Raw genomic sequence first — 15861 nt, 5'->3', positions numbered from 1 at the left:
CAATCTAGCAGATGTGCTTTACATTCAGGAACTTTGTCAGGATGCTGCTTGAGATCTGATGGCAATTACTGATGTGTCATTTGGGGTGTGTTGTTGAGAGAAGTCTATTAAAACTCAATTTATTTCATCAGTTAACACCCACTTTACATTTTTCAGTATGGTAAAAGAGTGTTCAGACTGGAATTTTAAAGGTGGGCATGTGGCTGCAAAAAATCTACGAAATATAGTGGCACGAATAATTCTTTACCTATTTCATTGCTTAAGTCTACTAGATCTATTTCTGGTCTTGTATTTCAGACGCAGGTTCAACCACCCCTTCTACCACAGCTTTCCTCTATTCATCTTGGTTGTTTCTCCTTGAGCTGTGTCTCCTTGTTACTATGAACTATTACTACAACCTTATTATTCAGGGTGAGGATAAAAATACTGTAAACCATCCTGATTCCAGAGTAATTCAAGCAGTGAAGAAATGCAATACAAAGGGAGAACAGTAACAGACCATTTATATTTTGTTCCTGCTCCCTTAAGGAAGAGATCATGACTGTAATCAGAGTAAACTTTGGGATCTGGGCTTGCTTAGGCGCCATACGGAAATGTCTGATTTAGAGGAGGGAGAAATGGGAAATGTGCAAGGAGGTACAGCAGCTCCAGGAGAACAGGATAACCTCTAAGTGGCTACTACAGGTTTTGTGAAACCTTCTTTTTTTTTTAAAGATTATGGTACTGGAACAGCATGGGCCCAAAACTGTTCCTCTTGGGTTACTGAGGAACTGTGAGTCATGTTGGTTTATTAAATTCTCTTTTAATGTTATTTTACCTTCCCAGCTTTTCTTTTGCACATGTTGATCCCTTTCCTTTGCATATAACTTAAGAATATCCTTTTTTACCTCTCTAAGATAGCTAAGCCCAGGTCTGTGGTGAGGTTTTAAGCCTTTTACAATAATTAACAACAGCTAAAACCACCTACTGTCTGCAGTCTTTCTTTTAAAGATGAGGTGGTCTTTAGTCCAGTGAGGTCATACCTCCAGCCTTGAAGTGGTGCAAGTAAATAAGGTTTACTGACATAGTCCTGGCTTTATTTACCTTCCATAGGTAATGACATTTCTTGACCTGGAATGAAATATTTTCCCATTGTAAATAGTACAGATGCCATTTTACTGTCCATGCAAAAAATGTTGGTTTTAGCGACAAGCTTTCTATATATAACATCATCCCTTAAAGGCCCACATTTTGTGGCTTTTTGCCTATTGATTGTGTCTTCCTATACAATTAACAGGACTGTTTTCAGTTATTTAAGAGAATTAAGTGCAGAAGAATAGAGCCTTAAGAAATGAACATTAGTTATCCCTAAAGGGACCTAGTAAGAATGGAAGCTTAAAAGGGTCTACACAGTTTAATTCATGTACCATCTAGTTTAGGGAAAATTAGTACAAATTCAATTTTCAAACTCATCTGAGGCTAAGAAAGTGCCTCTAGAACCCTCAGTATTTGATTAAGAGTTAGAGACAAATTGGCACCATTTTACTCATTGTGTGAATACTGTGTATATCAGTTCACTTTGTAGTAAGTGAGATTTGTAATGGCAAAATAGAAAAATAGCCACTCTTTTCCATAATGTTTCTTAGCTGCCTTATAGAAGTGCTTGACATTCTTGTCCTCATCTGAGCACTATTTTCTTAGATGTGATCATTTTCTATAAATTCAGCTCTTGCTCAGGGCTAAGAATTTGTTCCCTATGACCTCTGACTCGTGTTCCTTCTCTCTGTTTGGCTGTAAGTGGGTGTTGCAAGCTGCAAGACACCTAATTTCATCCAAACGAGAGTAACTGAAGAATATTACCTTATCCAGAAAAGAATCCTCCTACTCAAAGCCTGTGTAATTTTATTATATCAAAGTATTACTTTATAATTGTAGAGTAGCTTTCAAAAAAGTGAAAGATTTTAAAATACATGACAGAAACATAAAATAATTTAGGGGTTTTTTGAAGCCTGACAAGCAGGAGGAGTTTTACATGCTGTAGGAGCCCAAGCAAGCCAAGGTGACATACCAGAAAGAAAAGCAACCCTATCCCAGCTGAAACCAGGACAGGATTATTGTTTTTATTTTTCCTTACTTTGCTACTTACCAGCTTTCAGTATTCTTGTGGCAAAAAGGTGAAACTATACATGTTAGATGTAAGGGTGTTATGGGATACTCTTCAATTAGACAATATTGAATATCTGGCTTCCTACTATGGACCAAATATAGGGGCAGTAAATGCAAAGTTAGCATTTTTAACAGTATATTTACCTCAGCTGGTTTTCTTTTTCTGTATTTGTTGCAGAAATCTATAAATGTAAAGCAGTCTCAGTTTCTGGGAGATGGCATACATGCACCTTTTTTTTTTTTTTCCTCAAAATTTTCAAGAATCTTGCTTCAGCTTCCAGTCATCTCACATTCTTAATAATCTGAAACATCAATTCTTTTCTTCTACTCATTACATATTACTTAGTTTAGCCACTTTGTTGGGGCTGTATATTTGATGTTGTGTCTATGAATGTGCTTACTAATGTCATGTTTCTACATCTCTCAAAAGATTAAGGGCCTGGAATTGCACCCTTGCTTGGTTTGAATTGGTGAATTTTCTTGACTTAGCTAGCATAAGATTCAGAATAGCACTGAGCCTGGTCTATTTGTAGATGAGCATGTGTGTATTTTCAGATGTTGTAATGTATATGATACTCATTGTGGAGTGGAAGGATGCCACATCTTACAGAAAGCTAGAGTTCTGCATTCAGTTGAAGCTGCAGTAGGCAAACTTTCAAAGAATTCTCTAATTGTAACAAAACCGAGTAAAGAAATTACCTTTCAGCAACTGAATAAACATTTGAGATCATTAATGAAAATGGTACAGGCATATTTGTGTTGGTACTTTATCAGTGAATGCAACTTTGTTTACTGAAGCCTGAAGATCAACGTGCTGATAGCCCATGCATGTAAAGTATTTCTTACTAGTACCTTTAAATAAAGGTATTTCAGCTTTGCTTTTGTGGTTTTATGGTGCTAACTGAAAAGTGAAACTCAAGAGTACTACAGCATTTGTTCTTCTGATACTCTAGAAGCCTACTTTGAGTTAATCGGTGATTTTTCACAGACGACATCTAATCTATAAGAATAAATTACTTTGCACTCTTATTACGCCTTAATTGAAGTGCACCAATGTGAAACTGCAATGGATGGAACCGCAGTGATTCTAGCTTCAATTAACTTTGGGTGGATTTGAGGCTTTTTTTCCCTTCTTTTTCCGTGGATTAAGAATGATTCTTTGACATCTTGTATTTATTTAAATCATTACTAGAAAAGTTAGGGGATATGCACGTGACCAGGTATTTTATAAGACTGCTCTGAAGTGATACACAAGAGTTGTGTGCATGGTTTATATAATAATACATATCTTTTATGTCCTACTGTTTTGTGTAGTAGCTGTACAGTTAGCAGTGGCCAAATCCTGCAGGATTCTGCTGGGGAGGAATAGTTTAATAGCAATTCAGTTTTTTGGTAAATGGCAGTTACCATCTGTAACAGCTACCCCCATCCTATTCTTGACTTTTCTTCAGCTCCCTGCCTTTAAGACACAAAACGTGTGTTGCAGTGCAGTAAAATCATTGTGAAGAGATGAAGTATCTTGCCCTGTGCAACAGGAAATTCAGATACATCAGAAAAAAAAAAAATATTGTACTAGGAGAGGCAGGATTCTGTGGAAGAAAGGAACAGGCATATGGTGATACCTCTTAGCTGTTTCACATTTTACTAGAACTGATAGATATTTACCAGAAAATTAGATTTGATGCCCCTGTCTAGCCATATATGCTCTTATAAATGTTTCTGTTGTTCCGTTAATAGCACTGCAAACAGTATCATGATCTTGCTAGCACAGGTCTGTGTATGAAGACAGTTGTTTGCAACAAATTTTTGTTACAGGCTTCTCAAAGTTTTCCCTAGTGGCTGAGATAGCCATAAAGCATGTTTGTGTTTGCCCTTAATTGGTTTGTCTTTCTTTGCGATCTTTGGCCTCCAAGAAGTAATCCACAGACTTTTAGAGGTCCATAGGCATAAGTAGAAAGCCTGCTATATTTCTTAGCTTTCTCACTGTTGCACAAGTCCTCTTTTCTGGTTAAGAACAGATTCAACATCTTTGCCATTGTAAACACAAATGGCAGATGCAATCATAAGCTGTGATATATAATCTGATGTGGTATAATCATGGTGCTGTTGCAGTGTGCTCCAACATGCCCCACTTTGCTATTCAAACTGAGATTGGGTTGCTGCTTTTCAATTTACTTTGTTTTAATCCAAAGTTATTCTTACACGCAGGCTAAGATAGCTATAAATACAGTCTCTTCAGGAAGACAAATATGGTATGAGGTTGTTAAAGGGACAGAGCAGATTGTCATTTTCTGGTCACTGTACTACTGCTGCATATTGTATCGCAGCAAGGAAACAGATGTGGATGCAATGCCACAGGTAGCTCAAGGAGTTGGTTGACGGCACAGTGTCTGCGGAGAGCTTGGTAGATTGTTATCACAGGGGTAAAAATATTGCTAGGTATTCCCAAGGATTTGTCAAGTGATAAATGGCTTGTGTGCTTCCAAGTGTATTTCAGAGAGCATAGTTGACACATGTATAAATTCACATGAAAAATAGAACTCCAAGAATATAGTGGGTAATGATTAAAGTTGATTAAGCTTCACAAAAAGAAGAGGAGAGGGAGAGGAAGACAGAAAGAACAAAAACAGAATAGTTTTATTTCTCAGACTTTCTCAAAACTTATTTAGATTCCCAAAACAGTTAAAGAACCTGTCCACGCTGATCAGGCTACAGAAGTCAAATCTGGATTATTTAAGGTTCATATGTTGTTTAACTCACATTCAAAAGCAAGAAGACATTTTTATGATGATCTGGTATGACTTCTACCTATATCATACTGTTCATAAAACCTTCCTGAATTAAATCCGAATTAAATCAGTGAGGTATTTTTAGAAAACCTCCAGTTCTGATTTTAAAATGAAAGACATACTGAATGCAGTTCTTGGTAAATTGGTCCAATGGTTAATCTTTTCTGTTTATTTTCAAATCAGAACATTTGAGTTCACAGTAAATTAGCAGCATAATTTCTGTGTTCTGATTGAAAGATTGCACTTTCAAATAGCTGTTAGGCTTCTAACTAGTGATTTGCATATACAGTATTACATGAAGATTTCTGACTTTCCTTTCATCAGCTCATAGAATATATATTAGCCTTGATTGGATCCTCACTGCCAATCTCAACACTGTGAGGAAGTATCAAAAATTACGATACTGTCCCTCTCAAAGGAACTCATAATTATGATTTTTTTAATTTCTAAAATATTAATTTTCCTGCCTAGTGAAATTAAACTCACCCTCTCATCCACAATCATATTCAAAATTCTGAAAAACTGAGTGATACTACTGAAAACATATACTAATATGCAACCAGAGTGACCACTACAAAGCAAAGAATATTTCCAGGCCTATGTTAGAAAAAGCATTTTCTGGCAGGTAACAATCAATTAAAATGTACTACCTAAAAGATACTTTTGAAATTTGAAGCCGAACTACATGTAGTTATAAGTTGCTGTACATATTAAACAGCTCATTATATAGCAAAAAATTTCTCAAATATATTGGGTAGAAAAATCTTCAAGTACCATCTGGGCTATCTTGAGATAATGAACTCATTTTTCTTAAATCTTGAAGGAAAATGGAAAGGAGACTTTTGTGGAGTCGATTTTGATTTTTACAGCCTTGCATGTTAAGAACATTGATATTTGCTAAATCTTGACTAAAACATGTTTTCCAGGTTTGTACTTGCTGCCTTTAATTGTATCATCTAAAATTAAAAGTAATGAGATATAGCATGAAAGACTAGCATATCTGAATGCCTTGTTTCTGATCTTACTACTGAAAGTGAGAATGGTGAAAGCCCATAGCAGAGGACAGATACTTGATGCAGTATGCTGTGGGCTACTTAATTTTGCATATTGCACTACTTGAAGTAAGTAGGACTGGAACAGCTGTGCACTCAATCCTGGTAAAGACAAGAATCTGTCCCTCGAGGCATTGCTTCCTTCTGCCAAGTAGGAAAGTCAAATGACGACTTTGGCTGTGGACTTTTCCTGTTCCCCCATGCAATCTCCCCTTATCATGTGGGCTTTGGCTGAATATATTCGAAAGGATCAGTATGTGTTTGATTTTTACTATTCCACACTTTATAGTATAATGAGATTAGGTTTTGCCAATGCTGTCTTTTAGAGACTATTGACTTTATTTATAGTTCTCAAAGACAATGGTTCATAAGAGCATTGCTATTATACTAATCAGTAATACAGCGATGTTCATTTCCTGTGAAAAGTTTTCTAAGCATCTTAAAACCACTTTAGACTAAATGTTGTATCACCCTAGAGCATGCCTCAGCCATGTACTAACAACTATGATTTTTACCTTGTGGAAGGCATTTAAGCAGATGTTCTCTGTTGGCAGCAGAATTGCTCATGTTTTCAAAGATGAAAATATTCAGAGATACCTGCTCTTTTTTTATAGCAAATCCTATATTTTTTTCTTTATTTTTGAAGAAGATGCAATCTAATCAAACATACTCCAGCTGCTGTTCGCATCCATTTATGCCAAATGTCATTCATCAGTTCTTAAGGCTTACTTCTACTTTCCAATGTGTTTGCAGATACCACTTAAAATCACGTAAAGTTAGTTTCCACAGCTGTATTTCTGAGACTAGACTCGCATCCTCCTTTACTCTTTTCCTTTCATAGCATACCCAGAAATCAGTATTAAAGATCACTTCTAGTGGGCTAGCTCTGTTGCTTATATAAGTCTTTTAAAATATCTCTGCGATTGTTATCAGACTTTCATTTGACTCCTCAGTAAAGATCATCTGTAATAAGCTGCTATAGAGCCAATCTCTTGGGTGATTACTTGAGACCAGCTATGATGTACTTAGAGTAGAGGTCTGACAAGGAGACAGCAGCTGAAGCCCCTTTTATCCCTGCTCCCTGTACTAAAGCAAAAACATTGGCTGCAAGAACTGCCTGCAGAGCACAGGAGAAGTTTACACTTCCCACCCTGATACCAATCCTACTGCATGGGCTTAGAGAATTGCTTCTGTGAAACTTGTCTCCTCAGCTGTCAGTGCTATAACAAACATCTGACTTGGTGCATTCTCACCATTTCCATGGCTCTGACAAGCCCGCCACCCACTGCGGGAGCTGTGACCCACTAACAGGTCATGCTTGGCATGTGGGCTCTGAAAGCTGGAAAGAAACAACATCGCGCTGAGCTCTGCTGCAGCCAGAGAAACCAGCCACCTCAGTACTTCACAAACAAACATTGACCTGCTTCATCTTGTCAGCCTGCCCTATGCCACAATCCCATGTACTGTCACAGGGAATATCTCGCACATAGAAAATACCCAGAATTTGAGAGACTGCCCACAACAGTCCCTACATGACAGACAAGTGAAAATAACCACTGACCTCATGAAGAAGAGGCAGCTAAAGATTTTGAAAGCACTCTCAAACTTCTGTCATGTCTTCCCTGATACTTTAAAGGCAGAGAGAGTCACCTTCTTCTCACAGCCTTCAGAGAATTTTAGAAATTATAATCTCAGACTGTTCCAACACCTACGGCATGCCTGCCAAGAATATCACAGTAAGTCCAAGCATCTTTCTTGCTTCTGTAATGCTTGAGGATCATTTTCCAGGGTAGGAAAAAATCTGGCTTCATCCACATTTTTTTTTTCCACATTTAGAGGAGTCTGATACAGCCTGTGAAAGAGAACCTGTGTTTTGGAAGAAGAGCAAAGGTTAGACCACTTTGGACTGCCTTGTACCCACCTTTGACAGTGGAATAAAGAGCTTTGTGTCAGACACTTCACTCTTCCGCAATCTGCCTGTGTACTAGAAGTTTGCTGTAATGCATCAGCACTGGCAAGTGACAGATGCCAGAGTGAAACAGCTGTAAGGGACTTCTGTAACTCGCAGTGTTCAGTTCATTTGGCCTGTCACAGGAGAAGAAATAAAGGAAAATACAAGAAAGTGAAAACTTGTTTATTCAAAGAGCCACAAGGAAAGGCCAGCCTTTTGTGTAGGCTCCAGCCACTTCACTAATATTAATTCAAAGGATTTGGGACTCTGGGATGAATGTTAAAAATTCCAACAGTATAACAGCAATGCTGAAAAAGCACATCAGAGCTTATACATATTCACACACTTTTCTCCATCTCTATTTTCAAAATGCTCAAGGATACCATTAGAAGTTCTTGTATTTATATATCTTATATCGTTCTGGGCCCCTCACCCTCACCACAAGAAGGATGTTGAGGCTCTGGAGCGAGTCCAGAGAAGAGCAACAAAGCTGGTGAAGGGGCTGGAGAACAGGCCTTATGGGGAACGGCTGAGAGAGCTGGGGGTGTTTAGCCTGGAGAAGAGGAGGCTGAGGGGAGACCTCATTGCTCTCTACAACTACCTGAAAGGAGGTTGTAGAGAGGAGGGTGCTGGCCTCTTCTCCCAAGTGACAGGGGACAGGATGAGAGGGAATGACCTCAAGCTCCGCCAGGGGAGGTTTAGGCTGAACATTAGGGAAAATTTTTCACAGAAAGGGTCATTGGTCACTGGAACAGGCTGCCCAGTGAGATGGTTGATTCACCTTCCCTGGAGGTGTTTAAGGCACAGGTGGACGAGGTGCTAAGGGGCATGGTTTAGTGTTTGATAGGAATGGTTGGACTCGATGATCCGGTGGGTCTCTTCCAACCTGGTTATTCTATGATTCTATGATTCTATATTTACTGATTCCGTCCTGTAAATTATTTACTTTGGTGAACTGAATGGGAGTTTCCAAAGGCTAACTGTAGGGCAGTAGCACTGTCCAGTTAAGTTGGTACTGTTGGTATTTTTAAGCAATTCTATCTCACAGATGCACCACTTCAGAGTCTGGTAAGTTAATGAATTACTGCAGCTGTTTCGCATTACTTGCAGTGCGGTTTATTGTTCATACACTTAACCTTGAGTGACTGTTCTTACAGTAACACAGATTAATGAAGACAGTTGAGCTGTTTCCTATTTTTTTTTTTTTTACTGAGTGTCTGAGGTTATGTGAATAGTGAGAAAAACTACTTACAAAAAAGGTTTCAGTTTCTGAGGGGTTTTTTTAATGTCAGCCATATAGTCCAGATTGAATGGATGGATTTTCATTCTATAAGAGACTCCTTGTTTCAAAGAAAAAAACAACAAATTCCACAGCTTTAGACCTTTGGCAGTGAAACTGGCCTAATATCAGAATGCTTCCCATTCCTCCCCGTCACTTTGACTATTGTTATATGGCACATTCAGCTCTTTTGGTTGTCACAACTTGACCCCTGAAGAAATGCAGGCCCAACACATCCCAAAACAGAGTCATGGGCTGAAAATATCAGTGCAGGCTATTTGTATGGAATATGCTTGTTCCTAATTTATAAAGTTTATTGGTATGGTATCAGAAATTATAAGTAAATTTTTGAACAAATTATGTGACCAGTCATGTAACATTACTACATGAAAAGTGAATAGTTTGCAAATACATACATATCATGTATAGAATCATGGTTAGGGTTAGTAGGGACCTTTAAACATCATCTAATTCAACCCCTCTTCCAGGAGCAGGGACATCTTCAACTAGATGAAGTTGCTCCAACCTGAGCATCCAACCTGATAATTTACATCTGTTAGCAAATATTTTGCAACAGAACATTTGTCTTCTAATTGTTAAAATGTACAGCGTGTCTACCTGTAAAGATTCTGACATATTAATTTATTTTCTATATAGAAAGCTAAAACAAAATCTATATGTAAATACAGTGTCTCATGTATTTCAAACAATGAGGAAAGAAAGCGTAGTGATGCAGCATGATATTTTGTGCACGTCATGGTGTTAGGCATGTTAGGTGTTCTTGCATTTCTGAAATCATTGATCTTATTTCCAGTGTGTATGTGGCAGAAGCTACAGAAGCAAATGAGTATTTCACTAATGTTACTATTACTTTTTTGAATATTAAATGATTTTGAGACAAAAATCCTGATTGCATCATCATTTTCATGAGACTTGCTTATGTGATTCTCAGCAGAGATATATTGCAGATGTCTACAAAGGAATATTTTTCTTGCACTGAATAGTTTATATTCTCCTACATATTCCTTATGCGAGCTCCTAGTCCTTTTAGTCACCTTACCCCTTATCCATTGTTAAAATATACTATTAATATTAGGACGTGCTGATCATGGTCAGTAAAGCAAGGAGCAGTATCCTCTGCTTCATGAATATCACATATACGTTAATGTTCACAGCACTGTTGCCCACATAATTCATTCAGGTTAGTTAGCTGATTTGAATTCAGGAATCACAGAATGTGCACTTTAAGTTTAACCATACTGCTTAAAATTTGCTTATCTTGCTCAAATTTCTGAGTACGTATAGTTCAAAGGGCAACTGAAATTTTCTGTACATGGCAATTACCATTCAGTATTAACGGAGGGTGTCAAACTAAAGTCCTAACCAAGGAATTTAAAATCCAGAGAGAATATAAATACTTCCCCCAAAATATTTCCTGTATTCTTCCACTATGCATTGATGCATTTACACTTTTACAATTTGACATTTGCTTTTAACAAAATAAAAGATGTCATCTGACTGCATAGGGATTTTTAACTGGAAACATGGCTAAATTATCATAACACATGCCTGAACAGATGGATAATATTAAAGTCTTAAGTGTTACTGCTTTCAGTAACACAGGTCTTTGAAAAAAAAACCTTTAAGCATGTCAGACTAGTTTTCATACGCTCTTGTCTTTTATTTTTAGAGTAGCATTTGTTGCTGTGTATTTTCTCACAGGCAGATATCCTTTTTTTTGTCCTACAAGACATTCTGCCCCTTGCTTTCATCCAGCCACGAAGGTTGCTGGGTTATGAAACTAATGTGGACAGAACTCATCAGAGAGAAGGTTTGGTTCTCTGTGATGTGAAATGGCACTTTCGTACCTGCTCGCCTGCACATAGTCTTTTATTGGGCCATCGGGTTGCAAACAGTCCCTTACATCAGGAAAAAATCTTACTTGGCCTTTCCCTCTGTGTTAATTTGACTATTCAAATTAGGCTAGAGCTTAAAATAATTCAGTCTACTAAGGTTTTCAACAAAATATTTTAAGTTTTCCAACTCTATTTACTCTTCAAAAATGCTTGAATCTTATTAGAAAAAGATTTATCTGAATGGCAAGCAGAAATCATTACCCAGGCAGATAAGCCTATAAAGCATTAAAATTTATCTTAATACAAAATACGGGGCCTGGTTGTGGCACACTCTGCCTACTTGTCTGTTGAGCATGTAACAAAGCAATGGTCCAAATGAGCTTAATAAATCTCTTTCTTAAACTCACAAAAGACCACAACCTCACTTCCATAATTCTATTAGTCTGCGCTTTTGGAAGAGATAAAAGAAGAGATAACCTCTCCATTCAGAATATAAAATAGCAATTGTTCAGCTGATGATTGGAATATTTCCAGTAGAAGGACTTAATTATGGAACAAAATTAGCTCAATCTGACCTTTTTAGAGAATAATGCAAAAATAAGGGGTTTTTTTGCAAATCTTTTACTGGAATAACTAAAATAAAGAATAATTTACTTCACTTTTTTTACAAGAGCAAAGAGTGGTGGTACATGATAGCAGTGTTCTGGCAGAGATGACAATCCAAGGATAATAATAATATAGTATTTTCAGGAAGGGATAATATATTTTAATAGACTAGCTGATACAGTTTTAAAACAGACAAGCTTTCAGACACACAAGCCCTTTTCAGCAAGAGCTGGTTCACCTCTGTGACTCAAAATTGCTAGCTTATTATCTAGATAGTGCAATGATCGTGTCTTAGAAATGCATAGAAATGTGTGGTATCTCTATTAATTGCATTCTGAAAACTCCTCTTGGGATAAAGACAAAACATATTGTTACAATCTCAGTTTTATTTAAGTGATAAATAGGAAAAAGTGCTTGCATCCACAGACTTACAGACTGGGTATGATGCTGTGTGTTAAAGCATTTCTCTGCAGGTGTTTAGTTAGATGAGCTTATCTGTATTGAGATAATCCTCACTAGAAAAAAACAAATAAAATATTATCAGACTCATTTTTAATTTCATGATTTTTTTAATGATTCTAAGCCACGCTGATACTACTGCATACAAGAAAAAAAGTCATGAACAGGTGGCAATAGTAACAGGCTTCTCATGCTTCTGAAAAATGAGATAGAAATGTTTCATGTCATGAAAGTCAACATCAATAATCATCCATCTTGTGCAGATATGGAAGTCGGCCAATGCGGTTCTAGTGGAGGAGGTGTGAGATATTTCTTTTGCATTGGAGCTGTTGCTCTGGACACAAGTCATAATTTGTCTAATAGAGATGAATGAGGAGAATACAGGAGAATACTACTAATACTTCCGTCTTTTTTTTTTTCCTTTTTTTTTTTTCCTTTTTTTTTTTTTCCTTTTCTTTTTTTATTATTATTTTAACTAAACTGAAGGCTCCCCCTTCTGGCACATTTCCTGAATTGAATGCAACTTTCCCTGTGTCTAGTTTTAGCAACAGGAGACATTTCCTCTTTTGCTGTCTTTTTAAGATCCTCTTCACAAAGATTCTTTAAAACGGGTGTATTTAGAGTTTGCAAAGGATTTCCCATTTCCCCATCAAGCTTCAGGGCTTGATGTGAACTCATTTAACAACAAAAGGTTGCCTTAAGGCTTTACCTGTAATTTTCATCTGTTGCTTTTCCAGCCAAAGACTTACTTGCTTCCCACTTTGCTGTATATTGTACAGAGTATAGAAAAGAACTTTGTCAGAATGTCTGAGTGATAACATTTTTTTTTACCATCAGGGCAATCACTGTATCTCAGCTATAACCCTACCTATCTATTTTCCTAATAAGTGGCTTGGAATTGCTTTGAGAGATCTACAGGATGTTTTTGAAGCAACACTGCAGCTCTGCTGAGGTCAGATCCTGTCCAGGCTCAGGGAACCTGCAAGCCAGGGAAAGGGGAATAAGAAGAGAGGGACTTGTTGGAGGCCCAATTTTGGTATTTGCTGTACTGCTGTCATCTCCTTGCTTCCTGCGTTTCAAGGACATCAGCGTCGATCATTTCTCTAGTCCCTTAACTCATTGCAGTCGCTTATGTGCTTAATGTGATGAACTGATTTGTCATTGAGTTTCCACAGTCACATACTTATGCAAAGAAAGAGGAAGACTTTCTCAGCATGTGCAGCCACAGGGACCCATAGTTCCCATAAATTCCAACATTTTAATTTTGTTACATTCACTGGTACCATCTCTTAACTCCAAGCAGGCTGACAAAGGCAGCGAGACTGGTTAAGGAAGCTTTCACTAGATTTGCCATCATAGATGCAAAGATACAAACTCTCTGCATCCCTAAAAAGTATTTATGGGGAACAACATTTCGGTGGAGCACAAAGACAGGAATGAATGATTCTGCGCAGGAGGGATTATACTGGGGCCATCTTGTCACACTTCGCACACTAGCCCCTCTGGCTACACAGAACATGAAAGATAGTGAAGCAGCATATTAAATAAAATAACATCATATTTACTTCAACTCAGTACTGAGCTGTAATGGTAATATAAGAATGAATAAATTATATTCATTACTTCCTTTCTGTGCTTCTCCTGAATATCAAGGTGGTATTTTCTTCTATGGTAGTAATGTTAATTTCCTTTTTCTTTAATGCAGTTAAGTAGTAAATGTAGCAGGGTTTAGTTGTAGAATAGCGGTTATTTTAAAGTCTAGTATCAGAGTAACAATTTACTACAGCTACAGTGAATGAAGCGTACCCATTAGACTTGGTACATTAAGTCTGGAAGTGGGTGAATTGCTGGCCTGGCACCTTATGCCACTTTTCCTTTCCCTCTCCATGGTAACAAAAATCAGGATTGACCTGCACAAACAAAGCTGCTAGCCCTAAATGAAGCATAGCTCAACTACAGAGGCAGGGAGGCCAATTAGCTTTCAGCGCAGTTTACAGCAAGGAAGGTCTGAAGGTATAAATGTCGGCACATATGACAGAATAGCAAATGCAAGCTTGCCATTTGAAGCCAATTCATAATAATAATGTAACAAATGACATGTTCATTATATACATGGATATATGTACATGCATGCACCTATCTGTATTCTTGTTAAATCCTTATATATGTATATAGAATCATAGAATCGTAGAATAACCAGGTTGGAAGAGACCCACCGGATCATCGAGTCCAACCATTCCTATGCACGTGTCTGTCTTTTTAGCAATGTCTCAAAAGCTGCTTTTAATATCATAATGAAAGAGTGGAGCTCCTTTGAGAGCCATTTGTCTGAAAAACTACTGTAATCTTCTTTTGAGTAGGCTGTCTGCACTCAGGAGAGTTAAATCTGTAGAACTTTGACGAGACAAGAAAACCCACCAATATCTAATTAATGTGGAAATAATTGTTGTAATGGTTGCATTTCTCTACAAAGTATGTACTGAAAAACAGTTACACTGTCGATTTTAGTGAGCATTAGATCAGTTTGATATGCAAATGGAGGTGCTGTGCTACTTCATAATGCTGGTATTATTTAAACATTTGTTTATTAAGCTGGGAAAGTTGGAAATGTCAACAAACAGAATCCAAAAGCAAAGCAATGTCTTTTATCAACAGAGATTTCAAAGTTTTTATTGTCCACCTTTTAGCATCAGTAGGCTCTAACAAGAGCAACAGTGATACTGAATACCAGGGTACTGCTTGGAGTAAAGCGTAAAACAGTTGTTCTGCACCTGACACGTTCCACCACTTTTTTCCAGCAAATAAAAGGGAAAAATTCCTCCATTCTCCAGATTATCCCTGAACTCTTATCTTTTTGATGTTAAGGGATCATGGAAACAGCTTAAATTGCCTTTATCCCTTTAATATAGATTCAATTAACTCAGGTTAATGACTATGGGATGGAGCTCGGGGAGTTGAGAGCTCTTCATACTGTTCAATCTAGTTTGTCCTGTGACATAAGCTGCATTTTAGGGGAAGAAAAAAGGAAAAGCTGGTGTGTTGCCAGGACATAACCAAGCACAGAGTACAGAGAAGCATAACCATTGCCTCTCAAGCACGTGGGAAGCTCATGGCTGCATCTACGTACAGAAGTACGATGTACAGTTGATCAAATCACTCACAAAATGACTGCAGTGTATCTGTGTGCTAAATCTTTACTCTTAAACTTAGCACAATCAACATGAGGTCTTCAGAAGTAATACATTGTGACCTGTTAAGACTTAGACAAGAATTTTGCTTGGAATGTGTCTTCATCTTCACTACATTAATATATTATCGCTGAAAGAGTCAAGACCAAATAATTTATTTCAGGAAGAGTAGAAATTTGCAAATTGTTGTCCAGTGAATATGGGAAATTATGTAGTTGCAGAATATTTACTTTTGAAATCTTACTTAGAAGATTTCAACAGGATTACATAGAAGAGCACTTGCTAACCCTTTCTTTTTTTCATTTACTTTCACAGGATTTTTGAGCACTGGGGACCAAGCAGCAAAAGGAAACTATGGACTCCTTGATCTAATTCAAGCTTTGCGATGGACTAGTGAAAATATTGGGTTTTTTGGTGGTGACCCATTAAGAATAACTGTTTTTGGATCTGGTGCAGGCGGTTCATGCGTCAATCTGTTGACTTTATCCCATTATTCTGAAGGTAACCGTTGGAGCAATTCAACCAAAGGTATTATG

The 15861-nt window shown here is 37.4% G+C and overlaps 1 protein-coding gene across 6 annotated transcripts in view; it reads left to right on the top strand.

The window, feature by feature from the left end:
• The window catches only part of NLGN1 (neuroligin 1), a 317348-nt gene that overhangs the window by 291712 nt on the left and 9775 nt on the right, over positions 1–15861 (top strand). For 3 of the 6 annotated variants that reach the window (XM_069864587.1, XM_069864585.1, XM_069864583.1), the window contains one exon: positions 15641–15826. In XM_069864587.1, coding sequence (XP_069720688.1) covers positions 15641–15826 — 186 coding nt within the window. Of the gene's footprint in view, positions 1–15640; positions 15854–15861 lie in introns of all 6 variants that reach the window. The other 3 variants (XM_069864586.1, XM_069864584.1, XM_069864582.1) reach the window with 1 other exon arrangement.

The sequence above is a fragment of the Phaenicophaeus curvirostris genome, chromosome 10 (genome assembly GCF_032191515.1).
Source record: "Phaenicophaeus curvirostris isolate KB17595 chromosome 10, BPBGC_Pcur_1.0, whole genome shotgun sequence".
Lineage (NCBI taxonomy): Eukaryota > Metazoa > Chordata > Aves > Cuculiformes > Cuculidae > Phaenicophaeus > Phaenicophaeus curvirostris.
This window is presented reverse-complemented; position numbering and strand designations above follow the sequence as displayed.